The 24,000-nt window shown below is 41.3% G+C and overlaps 1 protein-coding gene across 1 annotated transcript in view; it reads right to left on the reverse strand.

Annotated features, from left to right (window-relative positions):
- The window catches only part of LOC128703523 (uncharacterized), a 586,091-nt gene that overhangs the window by 230,657 nt on the left and 331,434 nt on the right, over nt 1-24,000 (reverse strand). The window contains exon 2 of the mRNA XM_070104691.1: nt 18,359-18,608. Coding sequence (XP_069960792.1) covers nt 18,359-18,602 — 244 coding nt within the window. The 5' untranslated portion in view covers nt 18,603-18,608. The remainder of the gene's footprint in view (nt 1-18,358; nt 18,609-24,000) is intronic.

Below are 24,000 nucleotides of genomic sequence, written 5' to 3' on the forward strand. Positions count from 1 at the left end.
TTATTATTATTATTATTATTATTATTATTATTATTATTATTATTATTATTATTAATCATAGAATCATAGAATTGATGAGGGGAAAAGGGTGAGCGGTGCACTTAGGAGTCTGTGGAGACAAAGAACTTTGTCCTTGGAGGCAAAGAGGGGAATGTATGAGAGTATAGTTTTACCAACGCTCTTATATGGGTGTGAAGCATGGGTGATGAATGTTGCAGCGAGGAGAAGGCTGGAGGCAGTGGAGATGTCATGTCTGAGGGCAATGTGTGATGTGAATATAATGCAGAGAATTCGTAGTTTGGAAGTTAGGAGGAGGTGCGGGATTACCAAAACTGTTGTCCAGAGGGCTGAGGAAGGGTTGTTGAGGTGGTTCGGACATGTAGAGAGAATGGAGCGAAACAGAATGACTTCAAGAGTGTATCAGTCTGTAGTGAAAGGAAGACGGGGTAGGGGTCGGCCTAGGAAAGGTTGGAGGGAGGGGGTAAAGGAGGTTTTGTGTGCGAGGGGCTTGGACTTCCAGCAGGCGTGCGTGAGCGTGTTTGATAGGAGTGAATGGAGACGAATGGTTTTTAATACTTGATGTGCTGTTGGAGTGTGAGCAAAGTAACATTTATGAAGGGGTTCAGGGAAACCGGCAGGCCGGACTTGAGTCCTGGAGATGGGAAGTACAGTGCCTGCACTCTGGTGGAGGGGTGTTAATGTTGCAGTTTAAAAACTGTAGTGTAAAGCACCCTTCTGGCAAGACAGTGATGGAGTGAATGATGGTGAAAGTTTTTCTTTTTCGGGCCACCCTGCCTTGGTGGGAATCGGCCAGTGTGATAATAAAAAAATAAAATATTATTATTATTATTATTATTATTATTATTATTATTATTATTATTATTATTATTATGATTATTATTATTATTATTATATGCTTACTCGCACATCTTCAGAGGAGTAGGAAGAACAGGCAAGAAAAACACATTTTTAAATGTCAAACCCAGAGGTAACACCTCACTGAAAGGTGACGACACCTGACACAAACATGTCCTGCACATGTATCATCTCTTATCAAACATGATGCACAACATATTTCGAATTTACTTTCTGGTATCTATAAACTTAACAATTTTATAGTCGAAAATATCGTTTATAATCTTTAGGGCAAAATTGTTTTTCTCAAAATTACAGAGTTGTTTGTGAGAACAACAACTTGATGGCGGACAGATGTACGGGTGGGACAGGTTTGTCGGAGGTGTTGTCACCTTCTCTGAATGAGGTGTCACCTCAGTGTTTAGCCACTACTTATTAATGACAGGTTTGTCGGAGGTGTTGTCACCTTCTCTGAATGAGGTGTCACCTCAGTGTTTAGCCACTACTTATTAATGACAGGTTTGTCTGAGGTGTTGTCACCTTCTCTGAATGAGGTGTCACCTCAGTGTTTAGCCACTACTTGTAGATGAATGGTTCAGAGAACCGACACGTTGATAAATTAGACACATGTGCAACTCTTGGGTATCTTTATTGAGGAAACGTTTCACCACACAGTGGCTTCATCAGTCCATACATAGGAGAAACTTGAAGAATAGGAGGAGAATGGGGTAATCAGTCCCTCAGCCTTGAGTCGATGTGGTCAGTCCATCAATCTTGAATAGAATACGGCATATGGGCGGAGAGGCAGCTTATAAACCGTAGGCAGGAGAGGTGCAGCAGAGGTGCACCTCTCCTGCCACTACTTATTAATGAGAAGGGTTGGAGTCGAGAGGGACCTGCTTAGTATGGACCAGTAGCCTTGCTGCAGTGCTTTTCTGTTCTTGTTTCTGTTAGTTGTCCTCGCCTCCTGCACTATCTCAGAGACCTTCCACACATCTCATCTTCGATAGTATATAAGCCTCCATTACCATGACTCAATCGTAAGGACACGATTACAAACAAACCATACCACTGGTGGGGATAGAACCCGCGGTCAGAGTCGTAAAACTCCAGACCGACGCGTTAGCCACTGGACCAGCTGGCTACATAAGATTCACTGATCACAATCACCATAGGAAGATTAGCATAGGCCACCACTGTGACCGCAAATGCAAGTTTTTACAGACGAATCTCCCGCCAGCGTGGTCGTGACGAACTCTAGCTCAAGTCCCCTCAAAGCCGTTAACATGATGAATCTTATTGTAAAGCAGCTGGTCTAGTGGCTAACGCGTCGGTCTGGAGTTTTACGACTCTGACCGCGGGTTCTATCCCCACCAGTGGTATAGTTTCTCCATTACCATGCTTCAGCTTTACATTGTTCCAGACTATGGAACTGAACACTTCACCAGGCTGACGGACTGACCACCTCGCTGTTGCTGGACCGATCACAATCTTTACCTCGCGACTACTGTTGTTGTTTCCATATTTATTTTCCTTTGCATTTGGCTGAAGGAATCTACCATAGAAAAAAACGTTACAATAACGATATCCTAGTGACTGGTCTTTGTGAAACATTGCTAAACTAGTCAAAACAAAAAATTAATTGCAAGTAGTATACATCCTTCCAGTTTAGTGGTACACCGGTATACATCTGGTATAACGGTATGCAGTTGATGGGCAGGAAGTATACCTGTCTTATAAATCCCCATCACCCTCCCAACCCTATCCTATTTCCACCCTTACCCATCCTTCTTCCTTCCCCATCTTACCCATCCTTCTTCCTTCCCCATCTTACCAAAGCTCTGGTCAGAACCTCGACCCCGCTCCAGGAGCACGGGTAAGACTACACAAACCAGAAATCTAATTTCATTTATCTTTATTCTTGCTGAAGTCATTTATTCGAAGCCGGAGAGATTCTTTCCGAGAGAATATGAATTTGGACGGAAAAAATGCACTAACAATGGTTCAGTCTGGAATTTTGAAAAGCGAGGACAAGAACGATACAATTCCAGGCCAGACGGTAAGCCAGTGGGGCAGCTGGAACTATGTGACTCATTTACCGAGAGTTCCAGCTCCACCCGTACCGTGGTTTGTTTGTAATCGTATTTTTACGATTTCCTGAATCATATTACTGAAACTGTGGCCAGAATACTATGTAGAGCCCTTCCTCTCTTTTCTCTCAGTCACTGGCTATTATTTAACTCCTTGCTTGAGAGGCTGTTCAATACAACTGCTCTGGTGGCCTGGTGGTTAACGCTCTTGCTTCACACGGCGAGGGCCTGGGTTCGATTCCCAGCCAGAGTAGAAACATTGGACGTGTTTCTTTCAACCTGTTGTCTATGTTCCTCATCAGTAAAATGGGTACTTGGGTGTTAGTCGACTGGTGTGAGTCGCATCCTGGGACACTGACCTAAGGAGGCCTGGTCACAGACCGGGCCGCGGGGGCGTTGACCCCCGGAACTCTCTCCAGGTATCTCCAGGTAAATCATATTTAGAGATAATTGCACACTCTTGCTTCATAAATAATCATTCATTAGCGAATCTAGTTACCTATTTAAAAATTGTGTGACACAGCAATTAAGAATAATTAAGAATAACCAGTAGGCCTAAGAAAAGCAATTAAGAATATCATGTGCTTGTCTACGATTAAGTGTAAAGTTTTAAGACACTGGAAATTAAATTTAAATGACAGCATTTACAGACATGATGTCAGAACAAGACTATTAATTAACAGCATGGGGCAGACAACACCTTCCACGTCTATATTATGGATCGCAAGCAAGCCAAAACTGCCCAGCGTGGGCGTATTATCTGGAGAAGGGAGAGAGACCTGTCACCTAAAAATATCGCTTGTCAACTAGGCACATCACAGGACACTGTGAATACGAGGTGACGTAGGTTATAAATCACTGCTGCAACTTGATATAACTCATAAATCACTGCTGCAAGGTGACATAACTCAGAAATCACTGCTGCAAGGTGACATAACTCACAAATCACTGCTGCAATGTGACATAACTCATAAATCACTGCTGCAAGGTGACATAACTCATAAATCACTGCTGCAAGGTGACATACTCATAAATCACTACTGCAAGGTGACATAACTCATAAATCACTGCTGCAAGGTGACATAACTCAGAAATCACTGCTGCAAGGTGACATAACTCATAATCACTGCTGCAATGTGACATAACTCGTAAATCACTGCTGCAAGGTGACATAACTCATAAATCACTGCTGCAACGTGACATAACTCATAAATCACTGCTGCAACGTGACATAACTCATAAATCACTGCTGCAATGTGACATAACTCATAAATCACAGCTGCAAGGTGACATAACTCATAAATCACAGTTGCAAGTTGACGTAACTCATAAATCACAGCTGCAAGGTGAAATAACTCATAAATCACAGCTGCAAGGTGAAATAACTCATAAATCACTGCTGTAGGTTGATATAACTCATAAATCACTGCTGCAAGGTGACATAACTCATAAATCACAGTTGCAAGTTGACGTAACTCATAAATCACAGCTGCAAGTTGACTTAACTCATAAATCACAGCTGCAAGGTGAAATAACTCATAAATCACTGCTACAGGTTGATATAACTCATAAATCACTGCTACAGGTTGATATAACTCATAAATCACTGCTACAGGTTGATATAACTCATAAATCACTGCTACAGGTTGATATAACTCATAAATCACTGCTACAGGTTGATATAACTCATAAATCACTGCTACAGGTTGATATAACTCATAAATCACTGCTACAGGTTGATATAACTCATAAATCACTGCTACAGGTTGATATAACTCATAAATCACTGCTACAGGTTGATATAACTCATAAATCACTGCTACAGGTTGATATAACTCATAAATCACTGCTACAGGTTGATATAACTCATAAATCACTGCTACAGGTTGATATAACTCATAAATCACTGCTGCAGGTTGATATAACTCATAAATCACTGCTGCAGGTTGAAATAACTCATAAATCACTGCTGCAGGTTGATATAACTCATAAATCACTGCTGCAGGTTGATATAACTCATAAATCACTGCTGCAGGTTGATATAACTCATAAATCACTGCTGCAGGTTGAAATAACTCATAAATCACTGCTACAGGTTGATATAACTCATAAATCACTGCTGCAGGTTGATATAACTCATAAATCACTGCTGCAAGGTGACATAACTCAGAGTTCAATGCTACAAGGTAATATAACTATAAAAATCACTGTTGCAAGGTTGCATAATTCTTATTTCAAAGTTATATAGCCGACAAGTTATTCGGAAGTTACATTATTATTGTTATATTCGAAACAAAGCGCTAAACCTACTATGGTCACGACTAAACCATACCACGGGTGGGGTTTGAACCCGCGTTCAGAGAGTCTCAAAACTCCAGACTGTCGCGTTAGCCACTATGGTCATATAGTGCTGCCGGGCAGTGGTATTGTTGCATCAAGGAACAGCTAGAGTGGAGAGAAGAACAGAGGTGGAAATATAAAGGGGCAGTGAAGAGTGTTAAAGGAAGTATCATCAAAGTGTGTGTAGTAAATTACTGACAAAAGCCAATGAGGGAGTCTAAGTGAAAGGTATTTCTGTCAGCAAGGAAGGAAGATAAAAAAGGGTATTAGAGTAGTAGCGACTTCGGATGTAAATTCTTCATACCTGTTGATAGACTGGACAGTACAATAGAATATGCCAACTGAAATTGGAAGCTGACATTTCTCATAGAGTGGAACAGGGCGCCTCTCCATAAGATACCCGTGAGTAAGACGAGTGTGTCCGATGTGAAGATGGAGAGCGTAGTCTCCCAACCTCAATATCGATGACAAGAAGACAGCAAAATAGTTTGTATATGGAACACCTCTGTATGAAACTGAGAGGTCATGTACTGCTGACTGCCCAGCTGTACATGACCTGTTCATTGCCCTGAATGTCAACATGACCAGGGACCCAACAGAAAACAGTATCTTTGTTTTGGTTAGAAATGCGGTGTAACCGAAGTCGTATAGGAAGAATCAGGGGATGAGGTGAATCAAATTTTTTAATAACCTGCAAAGCACTAAGGGAGTCTGAGACTATTACAAATGGCAAGACAATCATATATGCAATACGGATAATTGCTACGAGAATTGCATATAATTCGACTGTAAAAATGCCAGCCGAGTCTAATAAATACCCTCGCACTACACTGTTAGGAAACACTGCTGCAAACCCGACACTGTCAGAGTATATAGAACTATCAGTGTATACAGCGACGGCATCAGAATGAGACTGGAATTAATCAAGAAAATTAGAGTGAGAAGTGACTGTAGGTATTTGGGCTTTCACGCATGGCAGTGGGGAAGAACAGACACGAACTGTCAGAACCTCTCAAGGGAAAAGGGAAAAGTTAGATGCTAGATGAACATATAACAGGGGCAACTGAAGAGAAGACAAGAGCAAATGTAGATGAAGAGAAAAGAGACAGAGTAAATAGGGGCGACGAACAAACAATAGATTTCTAGTAATGTCCGTTACTATCCTGAACATGGAAGGGTTGCGAAGGTCAAGAGAGCCGATAAAATAGCGGAGGCAATAAGCATCATGCATCATGCCTGCCTGAGCTTTGGGGTATAGAATGTGATGCCTTGGTTAAAACTGAGGTCGAAAATAGGTGTAACAGCTAATCAACAGAGGATGAACAAGGGTCTTCACTAAAAGCAGTTTGACGCGAGCACAGGTCCCAATTCGCTCGGTCAAACTGCCAACATGGGCTTCGAGAAGGGTGAGAAAATGAATGGGAGAATATAAATGCTATGTAAATCTGGGAGTACAGACCAGGTAAAGTCGAGTGCAGTTGATGAGGAGCAAAGTGAGAGATCGATGAAAGAGAGACAGAGATTAAGTACGAGGGTTAAAATGGGTAGAGGAGCAGTATTTAAAACATGGAGAGGGAGAGAAGTGAGGAGAGCCTCTAAGTGAATGCCGCGGGAGTCACAGTGAGACCCGCAGAGGAAATGGTGAGCATTAAAACCGCCTAATAACAGAAGTGGTGGCCATAATGAAGAAACCAGAAACTCACCATATGTGATAGATAATGCCCGAGAAGGAGACAGATACAGTGAACAGACCTTATACCACTTATTCAAGTAGATGCAAACTGCAGTACAATGCAGCGAAGTATCAAGAGAGATCTAATGGTATGGAATACCGGTGCATACAAGAAGTGCACTTTCATTAAAGTTTCTATCGGGAAAAGGATCTGATGAATGTAGTAAAACAGAACCCGAGATGGGATGGGCAACAGTGGAGAGTAATTTGGATTCCTGTAAACAAACAGGAAAAAACTGGGAGAGCAACACATGAAACTCACCCCAGGTTACCTCTGAAGCCTCGAATATTCTACTGTAAATAAGCCATAAGCTGTGAAGAGATAGATACAGAAAATATGAAGCAGTAGGTATCTACGGACTAGACGGGCTAGTAAAGTCCTCATGTGGAGGCAGCGGAAACAAGTAAGCAGCGACGAATTGGAACTCAGTGAAGAAAAAGTTGTGAGATGGAGTAGAAGAGTGAAGAGGAGCAATGGAAGGTGGACCCGTGTCCATTATTGGTTCAGTCTCCTCAATATATCAGGAGATAATTTCAGGTCAGGGAAGTTTTATATGGGACGACATAGGATATAGAAGGGGGAGGGTGATTAAAGATTGGGGCGACAATGGAAGTTACCAAAGAAGAGGGGGGACGAGAGGTTACGGTTAGCTTGGAAAGAAGCTTGGGAGAGGACAGGAGAGAAAGAAACCTGGGATGGAACTGGAGGGGCGGGGACTGTACGAGGGGGAGGATGAACTAGGTACAGATACTGAAAAGGAAAAATGTTCGGTAAGGATTAGCGAAGGAGGGGTTAAAGGAGATTTACACTTGTGGAATGTTTTTGACTTTGGAGAAGCGGAAGAGTGAAGTTGAGGTGCTGTTGCGTGAGGTCCTTTAGACACAGAAACTTGCGAGCGAGAAGATGATTTGAGAACAGTACGAGGTGACAAGGTAGAGGGACCTTCCACAGGGGAGACTTCGGGAGTTGGGACCCCAAAGGTTGGAGTAAACTTAATAATAATAATAATAATAATAATAATAATAATAATAATAATAATAATAATAATAATAATAATATCTTTATTTACTACAAGTACATGTACAAGGCCTAGCTGACATCAATGACATACTACTGTATAGAAAGCCGCTTGTTATGCTGAGCATTTCCGGCAAATTAGGTCAGTTTTGTCCCAGGATGCAACCCACACCAGTTCACTAACACGCACATACCCATTTTACTTGTGGGCAACATAGACAATGTTTCTACCCTCGCCGGGAATCGAAACCGGACACTCGCCATGTGAAGCCACCAGGCCACGGGGCCTGAGAGACCACCGTGGCGAAAGTAAAGCCTTCTGTCTCTTTGAGACAGCGGATTTCTCGTTCCTTTAAGTAAATTGGCAATGACGAGAATAAGATGGGTGAGTTTTATTACAATTAAGGCAAGAGGGAGGTAGAATACAAGATGTATTAGGATGTTCGGCTTCACCACAGATTGGACATTCTGCCATGGACCTGCTGGGTGGCCAATACGCAGTCAAAAGTTAAGTGAGATAAATTGCAGGGAAAGTGTCTCTACCCGCGGACAGGTAGTATATATGTGCTCACTCTGAGAACTGAGAGGTCTAAGAGCTCAAGTTCCTCCAGAATGTCGTCACCACATTTCTGGAAATCATGCTGAACAATGGTTCCATGACGGTTCCACTATTAGAATTGAGAGAAATGTGTTTCTGAATCGTTAAAAGAATAGCATCTATGGTGGAAAGGATAGAAAGTCTGTGAGCTTGGCTAGGATGCGTGACGATACGTTCACCACTCTTCAGAGAATGAAATGAAATATTTTGACCAATGTGGTGTAGAAGTGACTTACTGATACTATGATCAGAAAGATAGTCAGTGGAAGATGTCAGTTGCAAAGTGAAAAATGTAATCCATTGTGTACAATCATGCATAGTATGTAAAGGGAATGAGCGTTGCTTTGGTATTTTCTGAGTAGATTGAGAGGCATTCGAAGCAGTGTCATTAGAAAAAGGTCGTTGTAGTTTAGATGTGGGACTGGAGGTGATCTGTTTTGAGGTGGGCGGGTGATCTGAAATCCATTGCACCATATTGGGAAAAGCAGGAAGCATGGTGAAAGGATGTGTCAAAGGAGTCAGGCCGAGGCTCGGTATCAGGAATATACAACAAAATGTCACCCGGGGGAGATACAGGGGCATTAGAAAGGTCCGATGGGAAGTATTTAATCAGGGTAGTAAGAGGGTGCTGCTACAGGAAGGGGCCCAGTAGGAGCAGTTTCAAGAATTTGGGACTCCATGGTTAGGTATCACTTTTCTTTTTGTTTTTAGAAAAAGGAAAAAGGAAAAAATTGAGGGGCGGACAATGTGGAGGGTCCAAGAGGACCTCAGCACAGCCAGTAGTGCAGATGCGGCATGGAAGCCGTGCCATATACTACCGTTCATGCCAGTAAACCAGCAATCCAGGACAGCAACTTCACATCTACCGAGCCACCTCGGCGGACAAAAGAGAGGGTGATCGTATTCCCACCACAAAGCATATGTTCTTTGGCCACCACCTTCTGGAATCCGAAAGGCAACCTCCAGAGATACACCTGTCTCCTGAAAGACACCTGAAGCCTCCCCCCAGTAAACTGGAGAGGGATCGGGATCTCTTGACAATCCTACACTACCACCAAGGACCTCCATGGAATGGGAAGAACCATGGTACCCTTCCCCCAACCTAGGAACTGGAATGCCTGAGGGATGGACCCCAAAGGCTAGAAACAGGAATAGGAAAGTGGAAGGATGGGGAGAGGAGGAGGAATGGGAAAGGAGAGATGGGGAGGATGGGACAGGGAAGGATAGGATTGGCGAGTAATTAGGTTCGGTCGGGGGAAAAAGACCAAAAACGTCCAATTCCTCAGACCAATAGTCTCTTCGTCGCGGCAAGGAGCCCTGCTTGAAGAGGACCAGAAGCTACAATGTTGCCTTTCTGCGTCCTTCTGGTCACAGAAAGTGACCCAGAAATATTTCTGGGAATCCGCTTGCCCGACAAGGGTAAGAGAGGCGCATTTCATAATTCCCTTGTTAGATAAAGTAATATTTGCGCAACTAATCTGACATTTTATTGTAGCAACGTTTCCCCATCCTCGGTTTCATAACCGAGGGTAATAGGCCGTAAATATCAACAAGAAAAAGGACTTAGATGATTAGGCATGAATTTAGTCAATCTAAGGCCTATTTTTTTAGAAAAAAAAGTAAATTTTAGCGCCTAACTGGCGGTGTTATTTTGGACGTAAACACAAATTTTGAATTGAATAGTAAGAGGCCTTAATCAATGGTCAATGAATATCACACATTTCTTCCAATAGAATAAAAGTGTTTATTTAAGTTTCAGTTGTTTTTTTTACTCGAAAATGTGAGCTGCCGACCTGCCCTTTTGAGCAGAGGCCCTTCGTGCATTTTCCAGATGGCAAGTCTTGGCCTGTGTGTGTGTGTGTGTGTGTGTGTGTGTGTGTGTGTGTGTGTGTGTGTGTGTGTGTGTGTGTGTGTGTGTGTGTGTGTGTGTGTGTGTGTGTACTCACCTATTTGTACTCACCTATTTGTGGTTGCAGGGGTCGAGTCCTAGCTCCTGGCCCCGCCTCTTCACCGGTTGCTACTAGACCCTCTCTCTCCCCGCTCCATGAGCTTTATCAAACCTCGTCTTAAAACTGTGTATGGTTCCTGCCTCCACTACGTCATTTTCTAGGCTATTCCACTGCCTTACAACTCTATGACTGAAGAAATACTTCCTACTATCTCTCTGACTCATTTGTGTCTTCAACTTCCAATTGTGGCCTCTTGTTTCTGTGTCCCCTCCCTGGAACATCCTGTCCTTGTGTGTGTGTGTGTGTGTGTACGTGCGTTCACCTATATGTCGTTGCAGGGGTCGATTCACAGCTCCCGACCCCGCCTCTTTGCTGATCACTACTATGCCCACCTCTCAGCTTCTTAAAGCTATGTATGGATTTTGCCTCTATCACTCTCCAGATTGTTTTTCTTCCTGACAATTCTTAGGCTGAAGAGATACTTCCAGACATCCCTAAGACTCATCTGAGTTTTCAGCTTCCAGCTGTGTTCCATTGTTCCTGTATGAAAACTAATGAATATTCTGTCCCTGTTCACCTAGTCAGTTCTTCTCAGTATTTTATACATCCTTATCGTGTCATCCCTATTGCTTTAATCCTCTTGTGTCATCAGGATGAGTTTCCTTAACCTTTCCTGGGACTAGTCTTGTTGCAAGCTTTTGTTATATCTGTAAGTTATTGACGTCCCTGACCAGGTGTGGGTTCCATACTAGTGCTGCGTATTCCAACATAGGACTCATATACACAGTGGTCAATATTGTGAATTAGTCCTTAGTTGTTGAAATGCTGTTCTTAGGATTGCCGAGCGCCCATATGCTGCAGCAGTTATTTGGCTGTTGTGCGCCTCAGAAGATGTGAGCGGTATGAAATCACAACATATTATTTCTTGAGTGAGGGTTCGAAGTCTTTGACCCGCGAGCCTATACTCCCTCTGCAGTCCTCTTTTGTTCTTCGCCAAGCTTCACGACTTTTCACTTGGTGGAGTTGAATCCCAGAAGCCATTTGTTAAACCAGGCTTGTAGTCTGTCCAGATCCCTTGGAAGTCTTTCCAGATCCTCATGCGCTTGTATTTTCCTCATTAGTTTCAAATCGTCTATTAAACAGGAGTACCTCTGAATCTATCCCTTCCGTCATGTCATTCACATATACAAGAAACAGCTCTGGCACTACGTCTGACCCTTGTGGAACCCCACTCGATACTTGCGCCCACTTCGACACCTCGTCACGTACCATCAGTCATTGTTTCCTTCTTGACACGTATTCCTTGATGCATTGCAGTGCTTTATATGCCTGTTCCTGTAGCTTATGTACCAGTCTCTTCTTACAGTCCAAGAAAATGCAATTTACCCTTTTCTCTCTCTCTCTCCTGTCTGACGTCTGTTACCTTATCGTAGAACTACAGTAGGTTTGTGGTAAAGAATTTCCCATCCCTGAATTCATTCTGGCTGTCATGTATGACAACCAGCATGAGAAACAAGTGAAGGTATATTCAGAGGAAGACCGCAGTTTGCAGGATTCGAACCAACGTTTGGAAGGTGGCACAGCTCCCTATGTGACACCTTAGGCCACCCAGCCACAGATGTCACAAAATGCTAGGAAGCCTTATTACAAGTCATGTTTCTTCCTAGTGCTAGGCACACCAGTAGGCCTAAGTAATGGTTTTCCAGCTGTTTCATTCTCCTGTATGATCTCATATAAACGAGCAACAGCAACACTATACCAGTGCACCACTCAGAATCAAGAGGAAGTATATACAGAGAAAGACCGTGGTCAACAGGATTCGATCCCACGTTTAGACAATGGCGTAGCACCTTACGTGATGCCTGAAACCACTCAGTCAATAAATACCTGAGGTCCATATAAATAAATAAATAAATATATATATATATATATATATATATATATATATATATATATATATATATATATATATATATATATATATATATATATATATTTATTATTTTTATTATCACACTGGCCGATTCCCACCAAGGCAGGGTGGCCCGAAAAAGAAAAACTTTCACCATTATTCACTCCATCACTGTCTTGCCAGAAGGGTGCTTTACACTACAGTTTTTAAACTGCAACATTAACACCCCTCCTTCAGAGTGCAGGCACTGTACTTCCCATCTCCAGGACTCAAGTCCGGCCTGCCGGTTTCCCTGAACCCCTTCATAAATGTTACTTTGCTCACACTCCAACAGCACGTCAAGTATTAAAAACCATTTGTCTCAATTCACTCCTATCAAACACCCTCACGCATGCCTGCTGGAAGTCCAAGCCCCTCGCACACAAAACCTCCTTTACCCCCTCTCTCCAACCTTTCCTAGGCCGACCCCTACCCCGCCTTCCTTCCACTACAGACTGATACACTCTTGAAGTCATTCTGTTTCGCTCCATTCTCTCTACATGTCCGAACCACCTCAACAACCCTTCCTCAGCCCTCTGGACAACAGTTTTGGTAATCCCGCATCTCCTCCTAACTTCCAAACTACGAATTTTCTGCATTATATTCACACCACACATTGCTCTCAGACATGACATCTCCACTGCCTCCAGCCTTCTCCTCGCTGCAACATTCATCACCCATGCTTCACACCCATATAAGAGCGTTGGTAAAACTATACTCTCATACATTCCCCTCTTTGCCTCCAAGGACAAAGTTCTTTGTCTCCACAGACTCCTAAGTGCACCACTCACTCTTTTTCCCTCATCAATTCTATGATTCACCTCATCTTTCATAGATCCATCCGCTGACACGTCCACTCCCAAATATCTGAATACATTCACCTCCTCCATACTCTCTCCCTCCAATCTGATATCCAATCTTTCATCACCTAATCTTTTTGTTAACCTCATAACCTTACTCTTTCCTGTATTCACTTTTAATTTTCTTCTTTTGCACACCCTACCAAATTCATCCACCAATCTCTGCAACTTCTCTTCAGAATCTCCCAAGAGCACAGTGTCATCAGCAAAGAGCAGCTGTGACAACTCCCACTTTGTGCGTGATTCTTTATCTTTTAACTCCACACCTCTTGCCAAGACCCTCGCATTTACTTCTCTTACAACCCCATCTATAAATATATTAAACAACCACGGTGACATCACACATCCTTGTCTAAGGCCTATTTTTACTGGGAAATAATTTCCCTCTTTCCTACATACTCTAACTTGAGCCTCACTATCCTCGTAAAAACTCTTCACTGCTTTCAGTAACCTACCTCCTACACCATACACTTGCAACATCTGCCACATTGCCCCCCTATCCACCCTGTTATACGCCTTTTCCAAATCCATAAATGCCACTAAGACCTCTTTAGCCTTATCTAAATACTGTTCACTTATATGTTTCACTGTAAACACCTGGTCCACACACCCCCTACCTTTCCTAAAGCCTCCTTGTTCATCTGCTATCCTATTCTCCGTCTTACTCTTAATTCTTTCAATAATATCTCTACCATACACTTTACCAGGTATACTCAGCAGACTTATCCCCCTATAATTTTTGCACTCTCTTTTATCCCCTTTGCCTTTATACAAAGGAACTATGCATGCTCTCTGCCAATCCCTAGGTACCTTACCCTCTTCCATACATTTATTAAATAATTGCACCAACCACTCCAAAACTATATCCCCACCTACTTTTAACATTTCTATCTTTATCCCATCAATCCCGGCTGCCTTACTCCCTTTCATTTTACCTACTGCCTCACGAACTTCCCCCACACTCACAACTGGCTCTTCCTCACTCCTACAAGATGTTATTCCTCCTTGTCCTGTACACGAAATCACAGCTTCCCTATCTTCATCAACATTTAACAATTCCTCAAAATATTCCCTCCATCTTCCCAATACCTCTAACTCTCCATTTAATAACTCTCCTCTCCTATTTTTAATTGACAAATCCATTTGTTCTCTAGGCTTTCTTAACTTATTAATCTCACTCCAAAACTTTTTCTTATTTTCAACAAAATTTGTTGATAACATCTCACCCACTCTCTCATTTGCTCTCTTTTTACATTGCTTCACCACTCTCTTAACCTCTCTCTTTTTCTCCATATACTCTTCCCTCCTTGCATCACTTCTACTTTGTAAAAACTTCTCATATGCTAACTTTTTTTCCCTTACTACTCTCTTTACATCATCATTCCACCAATCGCTCCTCTTCCCTCCCGCACCCACTTTCCTGTAACCACAAACTTCTGCTGAACACTCTAACACTACATTTTTAAACCTACCCCATACCTCTTCGACCCCATTGCCTATGCTCTCATTAGCCCATCTATCCTCCAATAGCTGTTTATATCTTACCCTAACTGCCTCCTCTTTTAGTTTATAAACCTTCACCTCTCTCTTCCCTGATGCTTCTATTCTCCTTGTATCCCATCTACCTTTTACTCTCAGTGTAGCTACAACTAGAAAGTGATCTGATATGTCTGTGGCCTCTCTATAAACATGTATATAAACACACACACACACACATATATATATATATATATATATATATATATATATATATATATATATATATATATATATATATATATATATATATATATATATATATATATATATATATAATGTCGTGTCGAATTAGCAAAACTTACAATTTTAACTTAAATAATAATACTCTTCTTGCCGAATAAGGCAAAACAAAAATTTGTGTGTGCAATAATTTGGCAAAAATCATTCTGGACCTAACAAAAAATATATTTCATTGTGTTTATTATTAAATTATTGGAAACTTATCTAAAATATATTTATTTGGATTAGGCTAAATTAAAATTGCTCTTGTTATAATAAGTTTAGGAATTTTTTCTAAGGTTCTTTTGGCACAAAAATTATTAATTTTTACATTAACATAAATGAAAAAATTATGTTTTAATGTATACGAGATGTATACATATGTATACATATTCGCCACAACATATATATTGAGAATATGCAAAGTTAAACAAGTGAATACTATTATTTATATAGTGAATAATACATAAAAATTAACTACAGTATAGTGTATTTTATTGCACACCTTCCTTAGTGGAGCGATATATTAAATTACATATATACAAATTAGCAATATTCTGTATGGCATTATGTAGACTGAGCTTTCAAAACTGTGCTTCAAGTGAGTTATTACTGATATATGATAATTAGAAACCTGTTGTCATACCACTTCATTTACAATATATTCGGTCACCTTTTCAAATAATTTTTATGGATTTATAATATTGGATATAACATCCAAACAATAATTAATTTATATCTGCACTCATTTACTCAAATAGATACTCATATAGATACTCAATCACCATCTTCGTTACAATCTACATTAATCCATTCATGAAAAAATCTTAATAACTCTGTTTACCATGTCTGAGTTGCCAGGAGTCACTTCTGTCTAGCAGAGAGAGTATAGAAACTTTTTTCCGCGACTATACATTTTGCCGGGTTTAATTTATCACATCAAAGCAGCAGGTTATTTCTAAAATCAACGTACTGTAAGTCACTACAATGATGCGTGCTTGAAGAGCACCTGAATGAACATGCCCAGTTAATGTCTGTTTAAAGAGAAAGTGACATTAAACTGTTTTTCCAGAGGCACAGAAGACCACTGTCATCCTGTGTATAGGCAACTGAACCCTGGTAGGACATAATCAGTTTCAAGTGAACCTTGTTCTATGTCATATGCTTGGATGGAGTGTGGCTTGTCAAATTTGGCTTTGCCAGTGCAATAGTTTTCCTTTCTAACTCAGTTTATGTAAATGAAAGATCTTAGATGATAGTATCTGGTTGATTGGGTTTGAGATTGACGAAGGGCAATATTACAATTGTCTCGTTTCCTGGGCATCACGGTCACTATTCACTTCCATCTACGTGAACCATGCCTAATTTTGCTATGTAGCGATAGAAGAATGAAACTTGCTAACCACAGTGAAGACGCGCTTCCGACCCACACCTGCTACACCTTTTTAAATTCTTCACTAGCATTTTGCTATTAGTCTTTGAATATAGATAACAACAATGTCCAACACTAAGACGATTAGATCTCTTAATACGTCATATACTTGTTCCTAGGAAGGGATCAGTTGTCGTGCTTTCTTTAAGAAAGCCGACCATAATGGTCCTGCTTTTGATATCAATTTTTACGAGAATCAGATTTCGTATTTACAGATAAAGATGTAGCAAGTAAAGCTGATAAAACAAATAATTGGTAGCATAATACACTAACCTATAGCGGAGCAACGTTCTTTAACATCTAAGGGTAACATCAATTTCTATTCTTAATGACACCATTCAGTAATCATGATATAGAAGCAGTGAATATGGTCGGCTTAATCATAACAGTTTGAACTTTATATCGTCCTAAATAAGCACTCCTACATTATCCAGATTTCGTCCTTATTTAAATAAGTAGATATATACCTGTCTCACCATATTCTGTTGTCAGTGTCGAGGAGTGTATAAAGTTTCTTTTTCCATGACTATTCTTCGTGATCATAGAACAATCTATGTTTGCAGGTGTTTTGAAGTATAATCTCCTTCTTAATAACCATTTCTCAGTGCCACAGACTCCAAAAAAGTCATAATCATCATCCAGACGAGGTGGCCACAGTTTCAGTATGGCGGCCCCTCTGCTTTTTCTTCCGAGATACCAATTAACTGAATTAACTGGCAAGGATCTTCTCTTAGGAGCATTGATTTTCGTAATTTCACCATTCATTATTTTCTTTTGATCTCTTCACGCTTGATTCTGTCAATTTTCTCGTTTCACCTTCATTTGACATCATTTTGATCCAGAGGAATTCGACTGAATTTCTCTGAATAATTTAGCACCTGCTTCTTACAACACAGTTACATATGATGTCAATATTTGGTATTTAAATACTATAAACAGTTTTTCGTCTATTATATTCCTTTGCCACACCTCTTTCACTTCACTGAATCTGTCATCAGATGTTTTCTACGGAAGGATATGATGAAGTTATAGATTAGCCACAAATTCTTGTATCATCGATCTTACCAAATTCTTCACCTGTGCCCAGAACCAGTTCTTTGGTCGCTTCTGACGGAGTTCACCATCACGAAGTGTTAATTTTAGCACCGAATAAACGATGTCAGTGATCTTACTGTTAACTAATCATTCTGCTATAAATGATCACCATTTTACAAAGAGTTCAGAGCTTTGGGCATATAATAATGCTGTTAAATAATGCAATGTCCGAAATGCATTACATAATAAGTGGCTGTCGTTTGTCCCTCACATTGGGTTAATTTACTTAATTCACTTAAAATACATTACTTGTAGGGCATAAGGAAACAATTATTATTACTCTTGCTTGACTACATAAGTAAAGACATCAAACAAGCCTTCATATTTCACGTAATATGACAGAATAAAATATTTGTTTGAGTCTCTAGACGACGCCATCTTGGAAATTCTTGAGAAGAACAACTGGGGATTTTGTACAGCAGAACTCAAATAACGTACAAGTTCACAAAAAAAAAAAAAAGATTTTCCCTTTTTTCCACGATACTATAAATCTGTTCTAATGATACTGAGCTAAAAGAAATGATACTGTTTATGGCTGAACAAGAAAAGGTTCTTGCAGATAGCTAGCATGTCATTCCTATTGATTACCTATATGTTAAGCGAATGGTTTAATCTCTCTCACTCTCTCTCTCTCTCTGTCTCTGTCTCTTTCTCTCTAACTGGTTCCACCAAGAACTTACTGGTATCCAGTGGGTTGTCTTCATCAGTGGGCGTTGAAGCACTGAAGCTGAACATGGGGAGAATGTGACCATGATGAGTGCGCCCATGGTGACTCTGGTGGGTGGTGTGGACATTGGTATGGGTGCTAGTTTGTGCATGGGAATGGGTATGAGTATTAGTTTGTGCGTGGGTGTGGGCGGGGGTGGTGGTTTGGGCGAGGGTGCGGGAGTCTTCCTCACGTTGCCCGTTGACGACAGTAGACATGGTGCCCTGAAAGCAAGAATAATGGAATCAGTCTAAATGGAAAAATAAATGGAATGTTTGTCTCTATTATCTTGTGTTTTTAAGATAAATTGGTGATCTACCTTAATCAGTAAGCACGTGGTTCTGATGACAGAACCCATCTTGAACATGTGGTTCTGATGACAGAACCCATCTTGAACATGTGGTTCTGATGACAGAACCCATCTTGAACATGTGGCTCTGATGACAGAACCCATCTTGTACACGTGATTCTGATGACAGAACCCATCTTGAACATGTGGTTGTGATGACAGAACCCATCTTGAACATGTGGTTCTGATGACAGAACCCATCTTGAACACGTGATTCTGATGACAGAACCCATCTCGAACACGTGATTCTTATGACAGAACCCATCTCGAACACGTGATTCTGATGACAGAACCCATCTCGAACACGTGATTGTGATGACAGAACCCATCTCGAACACGTGATTGTGATGACAGAACCCATCTCGAACACGTGATTCTGATGACAGAACCCATCTCGAACACGTGATTCTGATGACAGAACCCATCTCGAACACGTGATTCTGATGACAGAACCCATCTCGAACACGTGATTCTGATGACAGAACCCATCTCGAACACGTGATTCTGATGACAGAACCCATCTCGAACACGTGATTCTGATGACAGAACCCATCTCGAACACGTGATTCTGATGACAGAACCCATCCTGAACGTGTGGTTCTGATGACAGAACCCATCTTGAACACGTGATTGTGATGACAGAACCCATCTCGAACACGTGATTCTGATGACAGAACCCATCCTGAACATGTGGTTCTGATGACAGAACCCATCTTGAACACGTGATTGTGATGACAGAACCCATCTTGAACATGTGGTTCTGATTACAGAACCCATCTTGAACATGTGGTTCTGATTACAGAACCCATCTTGAACATGTGGTTCTGATTACAGAACCCATCTTGAACATGTGGTTCTGATTACAGAACCCATCTTGAACATGTGGTTCTGATTACAGAACCCATCTTGAACATGTGGTTCTGATTACAGAACCCATCTTGAACATGTGGTTCTGATGACAGAACCCATCTTGAACACGTGATTCTGATGACAGAACCCATCTTGAACACGTGATTCTGATGACAGAACCCATCTTGAACACGTGATTCTGATGATAGAACCCATCTCGAACACGTGATTCTGATGATAGAACCCATCTTGAACACGGGATTCTGATGATAGAACCCATCTCGAACACGTGATTCTGATGATAGAACCCATCTTGAACACGGGATTCTGATGATAGAACCCATCTTGAACACGTGGTTCTGATGACAGAACCCATCTTGAACATGTGGTTGGATTAGGCTCAAAATAACTGTGCTTGTTTAAATAAGAAAAGACAAACTTAACTCCCTTATTTTTTATAATAAATGAACGTATTTCATTGATCACTTCCGTAAAGACAAACTCAACTCCCTTATTTTTTATAATAAATGAACGTATTTCATTGATCACTTCCGTAAAGACAAACTCAACTCCCTTATTTTTTATAATGAATGAACGTATTTCATTGATCACTTCCGTAAAGACAAACTCAACACCCTTATTTTTGCAACATTCTCAGCAACATTTACGATTTCTGTCTCTCAATACACGGGAATGCTTTATGTAGTTGTCTTGGACAATATTCATGGTTTATTTGGAATCATGGGCGCCCAATGCACAGTGCTACATTTGGAATCATGGGTGCCCAATGCACAGTGCTACATTTGGAATCATGGGTGCCCAATGCACAGTGCTACATTTGGAATCATGGGCGCCCAATGCACAGTGCTACATTTGGAATCATGGGCGCCCAATGCACAGTGCTACATTTGGAATCATGGGCGCCCAATGCACAGTGCTACATTTGGAATCATGGGCGCCCAATGCACAGTGCTACATTTGGAATCATGGGCGCCCAATGCACAGTGCTACATTTGGAATCATGGGCGCCCAATGCACAGTGCTACATTTGGAATCATGGGCGCCCAATGCACAGTGCTACATTTGGAATCATGGGCGCCCAATGCACAGTGCTACACTTGGAATCATGGTCGCCCAATGCACAGTGCTACATTTGGAATCATGGGCGCCCAATGCACAGTGCTACATTTGGAATCATGGGCGCCCAATGCACAGTGCTACATTTGGAATCATGGGTGCCCAATGCACAGTGCTACATTTGGAATCATGGGCGCCCAATGCACAGTGCTACATTTGGAATCATGGGTGCCCAATGCACAGTGCTACATTTGGAATCATGGGTGCCCAATGCACAGTGCTACATTTGGAATCATGGGCGCCCAATGCACAGTGCTACATTTGGAATCATGGGCGCCCAATACACAGTGCTACACTTGGAATCATGGGCGCCCAATGCACAGTGCTACATTTGGAATCATGGGCGCCCAATGCACAGTGCTACACTTGGAATCATGGGCGCCCAATGCACAGTGCTACACTTGGAATCATGGGCGCCCAATGCACAGTGCTACACACAATCATTTCCAAATTTTGGTTTATCGTGATGGGTCAAGTCAGGCACCTCAGATCGGCTTAAAAATATCAACACTGGTGTATATCCTACTTAGAAATGGGTATAATTAATGGAGTCTGCCAGTTTTATAGTTTGTTTCCTCATTTTGTTTTGATGGTGATCCAAGGATCTGCACTTGCTTGGATCGAATTTGAATGCCCCATAGTCCAAAAACGCTATATGACCCCCTACGGGTTTAGTGCTGTCCTCTAATAAAAATATATAACTCGAAAACGGCATTAATCTTCAGTAGTGGACACATTGAATAAAATTTTGGATTCTGTACAATATCTGGAAAATGCTCTTCTGGCCAAGTTATAATCTAATTCTGATATGTTTTTCTGGAAGTAATATTTTGACGACAGGTTTTTAAGTTATAATGTGTCAGTTTTATTAATCAAATTAGTTTGTGAAATAACTAGTGAATGTCTCTTCTGATCAGAAATAAGACACAAGGTTTGACAATATTTAGTTATTCTAGGTTAACTAAACCAACTTAATGACCTTTTATGTCACTAATATTTGCGCTCTTATGATAATTTATGCATACTAAGTTAATATAAAAATTAAAGCTGGTTTATCTTTGAAAAAATTTGGACTTATTTAAGCCAGTGGGTTCTAATTTGCATTTTTTCTAAATGAAAATATTGAAATAAGCTTTTCAAGGAAGAGGTTCTGATTGTCGCCTCTGATTAGGTTTAACCACTTTAATGCTTATTTGATAACGCAACGTCTGAGCGGCTTCATACTTGATGCTCTTGTGTACTTTAGAATAAGCTAAAATTTGGCTCCTCTGAAAAATCTTAATTAAATTTGGTCTCTTTACTACATTTAATTAAAGAAAATTAGATATTAATATCCTTGTGATGACTTTCTCAATGCTTCTCATTCCCTTCAAATCTCCTAGTATTTATCCTCATTAACAATCTTTGCCGCTCTTTTACTGGGGTTATAGACTACGCCGAAAGAATTTCTTGGATCGCTTAGCGACCGAAACACTTATAACTTCGTTATGGAGTCACAACAAAAGCCTTACATAACGTAAGGAAATGCATTACTACACCGTTCTTGTCGCTTGCAAATTCAACTGGGGTGGTGGTGTCGATAAGCAAGTGACAGGTTAATTTTGAAAGCAGTGATCGCAATCTGTGTAGACGCCTGGAGTTTCCTGACAACGTGGCTTCACTTGGACCTGAGGAAGGTGGACCTGAGGAAGGTGGACCTGAGGAAGGTGGACCTGAGGAAGGTGGACCTGAGGAAGGTGGACCTGAGGAAGGTGGACCTGAGGAAGCTGGACCTGAGGAAAGTGGACCGGGAATGTAGAAACTGCAATATGAGGAAATTTCTGCACTTCAGCGTTTTATGTATACAATTCTTCAGTGATTCCTGCAGTATTATAGGGTAGATTTAGACAGTACACAAATTCTCTACTGGGGGTGAAGCTTCGAGGGAAGAGGACGATGTTTAATAGGCTTTACAGTTGTGACATTTAAGTATCTATGTCAGCTAGGAAAAAAATACACAGATAATCCGAATGGCAACATATCTGCCCTATGAGGCCGAAACTGGGGTGGTAGCCCTACGACAAGGCAAAGTGAATCTTCAGCACAGGTAGTGTAGCAGTTAAATACAATCGTCGTAGAGGCCTTGTAGTTGGGGCAAAGCACATCTGACACTCAGTTGGTGTCTTGGGTCCGGTGTGTAAGATGGTCAGTCACTTCCAACTCGACTCACGAAATCGTAATGACACGATAGCTGGTCCAGTGGCTAACGCGACGGTCTGGAGTTTTGAGACTCTCTGACCGCGGGTTCAAATCCCGCCCGTGGTATGGTTTACCTCCAACTCAACAGACTCGTCTGCTACCTTCCTTACACACAGCTCACTGGGAGTACCAAACATGCTGGTGCAGGAGTCACCATTAAATCTGTGGTACCTCACGACCGGTGCTCTCGCTCTTTTGCACTTGAGCCATTCCTGGTACTCGGGTCGCAGCCTGTGCCTGGGACTACTCTTGTTGCAAACTTTTGTCCTTTCTCCAATTGTTTGACTAGGTGTGGGTTCTATACTCCAAACGCTATTCATAGGTTATCCAAGTGTATATATGCTGTAGTGGTTATTTGGTTGATGTGCACCTCAGGTAATGTGCTCGGTATGATGCTCACCCCAAGATCCTTTATCCCTGAGTAAGTTTTGCAGCCTTTGATTCCTTAGGCTGTACTCCGTCTGCGGTTTTTTTTAGTTCTCAAACTTTGCACTTGGTAAGGTTAATTAAACTCCAGAAGCCATTTGTCGAACCAGGATTGCCACATGTCCAGATTTCCTTGTTTGTATTCTCCTCATTAGTTTCACATCAGCAAACAGGGACACCTCTGAATCCATCCCTTCCGTCATGTCATTCACACATACAAGAAACAGCACCGGAACTAGGACTAGTCCTTGTGGAACCCCACTCAACACATGCGCCCACTCTGACAGTCATCATCTATGCGTTAGATTGATAAAGCCTTTGGTGGGCGAAACATCTCTTGATTAAATATGCTCAGGGGTTTCAAATTTTTTCTTATCCGGTCGGTATTATAAATATTTAATTTATCATATAGCATCATCGTTTACTAGCGATCTAGTTATATAATTTGAAATATTAAGACAACCAGAAATGCTGTGTTTGGCTCCACCACCTGTGGTGACTCACAGTGCCACTTCCTGTTACTGCCACCACTACCACCACCTATTTCGAGTGTCGCCGCTACCATCTACAGTGACAACCACGATCACAGCATTATCCGGAACTACAAACAACTTCTG

Source organism: Cherax quadricarinatus, chromosome 93 (genome assembly GCF_038502225.1).
Source record: "Cherax quadricarinatus isolate ZL_2023a chromosome 93, ASM3850222v1, whole genome shotgun sequence".
In the NCBI taxonomy this organism is placed as follows: Eukaryota; Metazoa; Arthropoda; class Malacostraca; order Decapoda; family Parastacidae; genus Cherax; species Cherax quadricarinatus.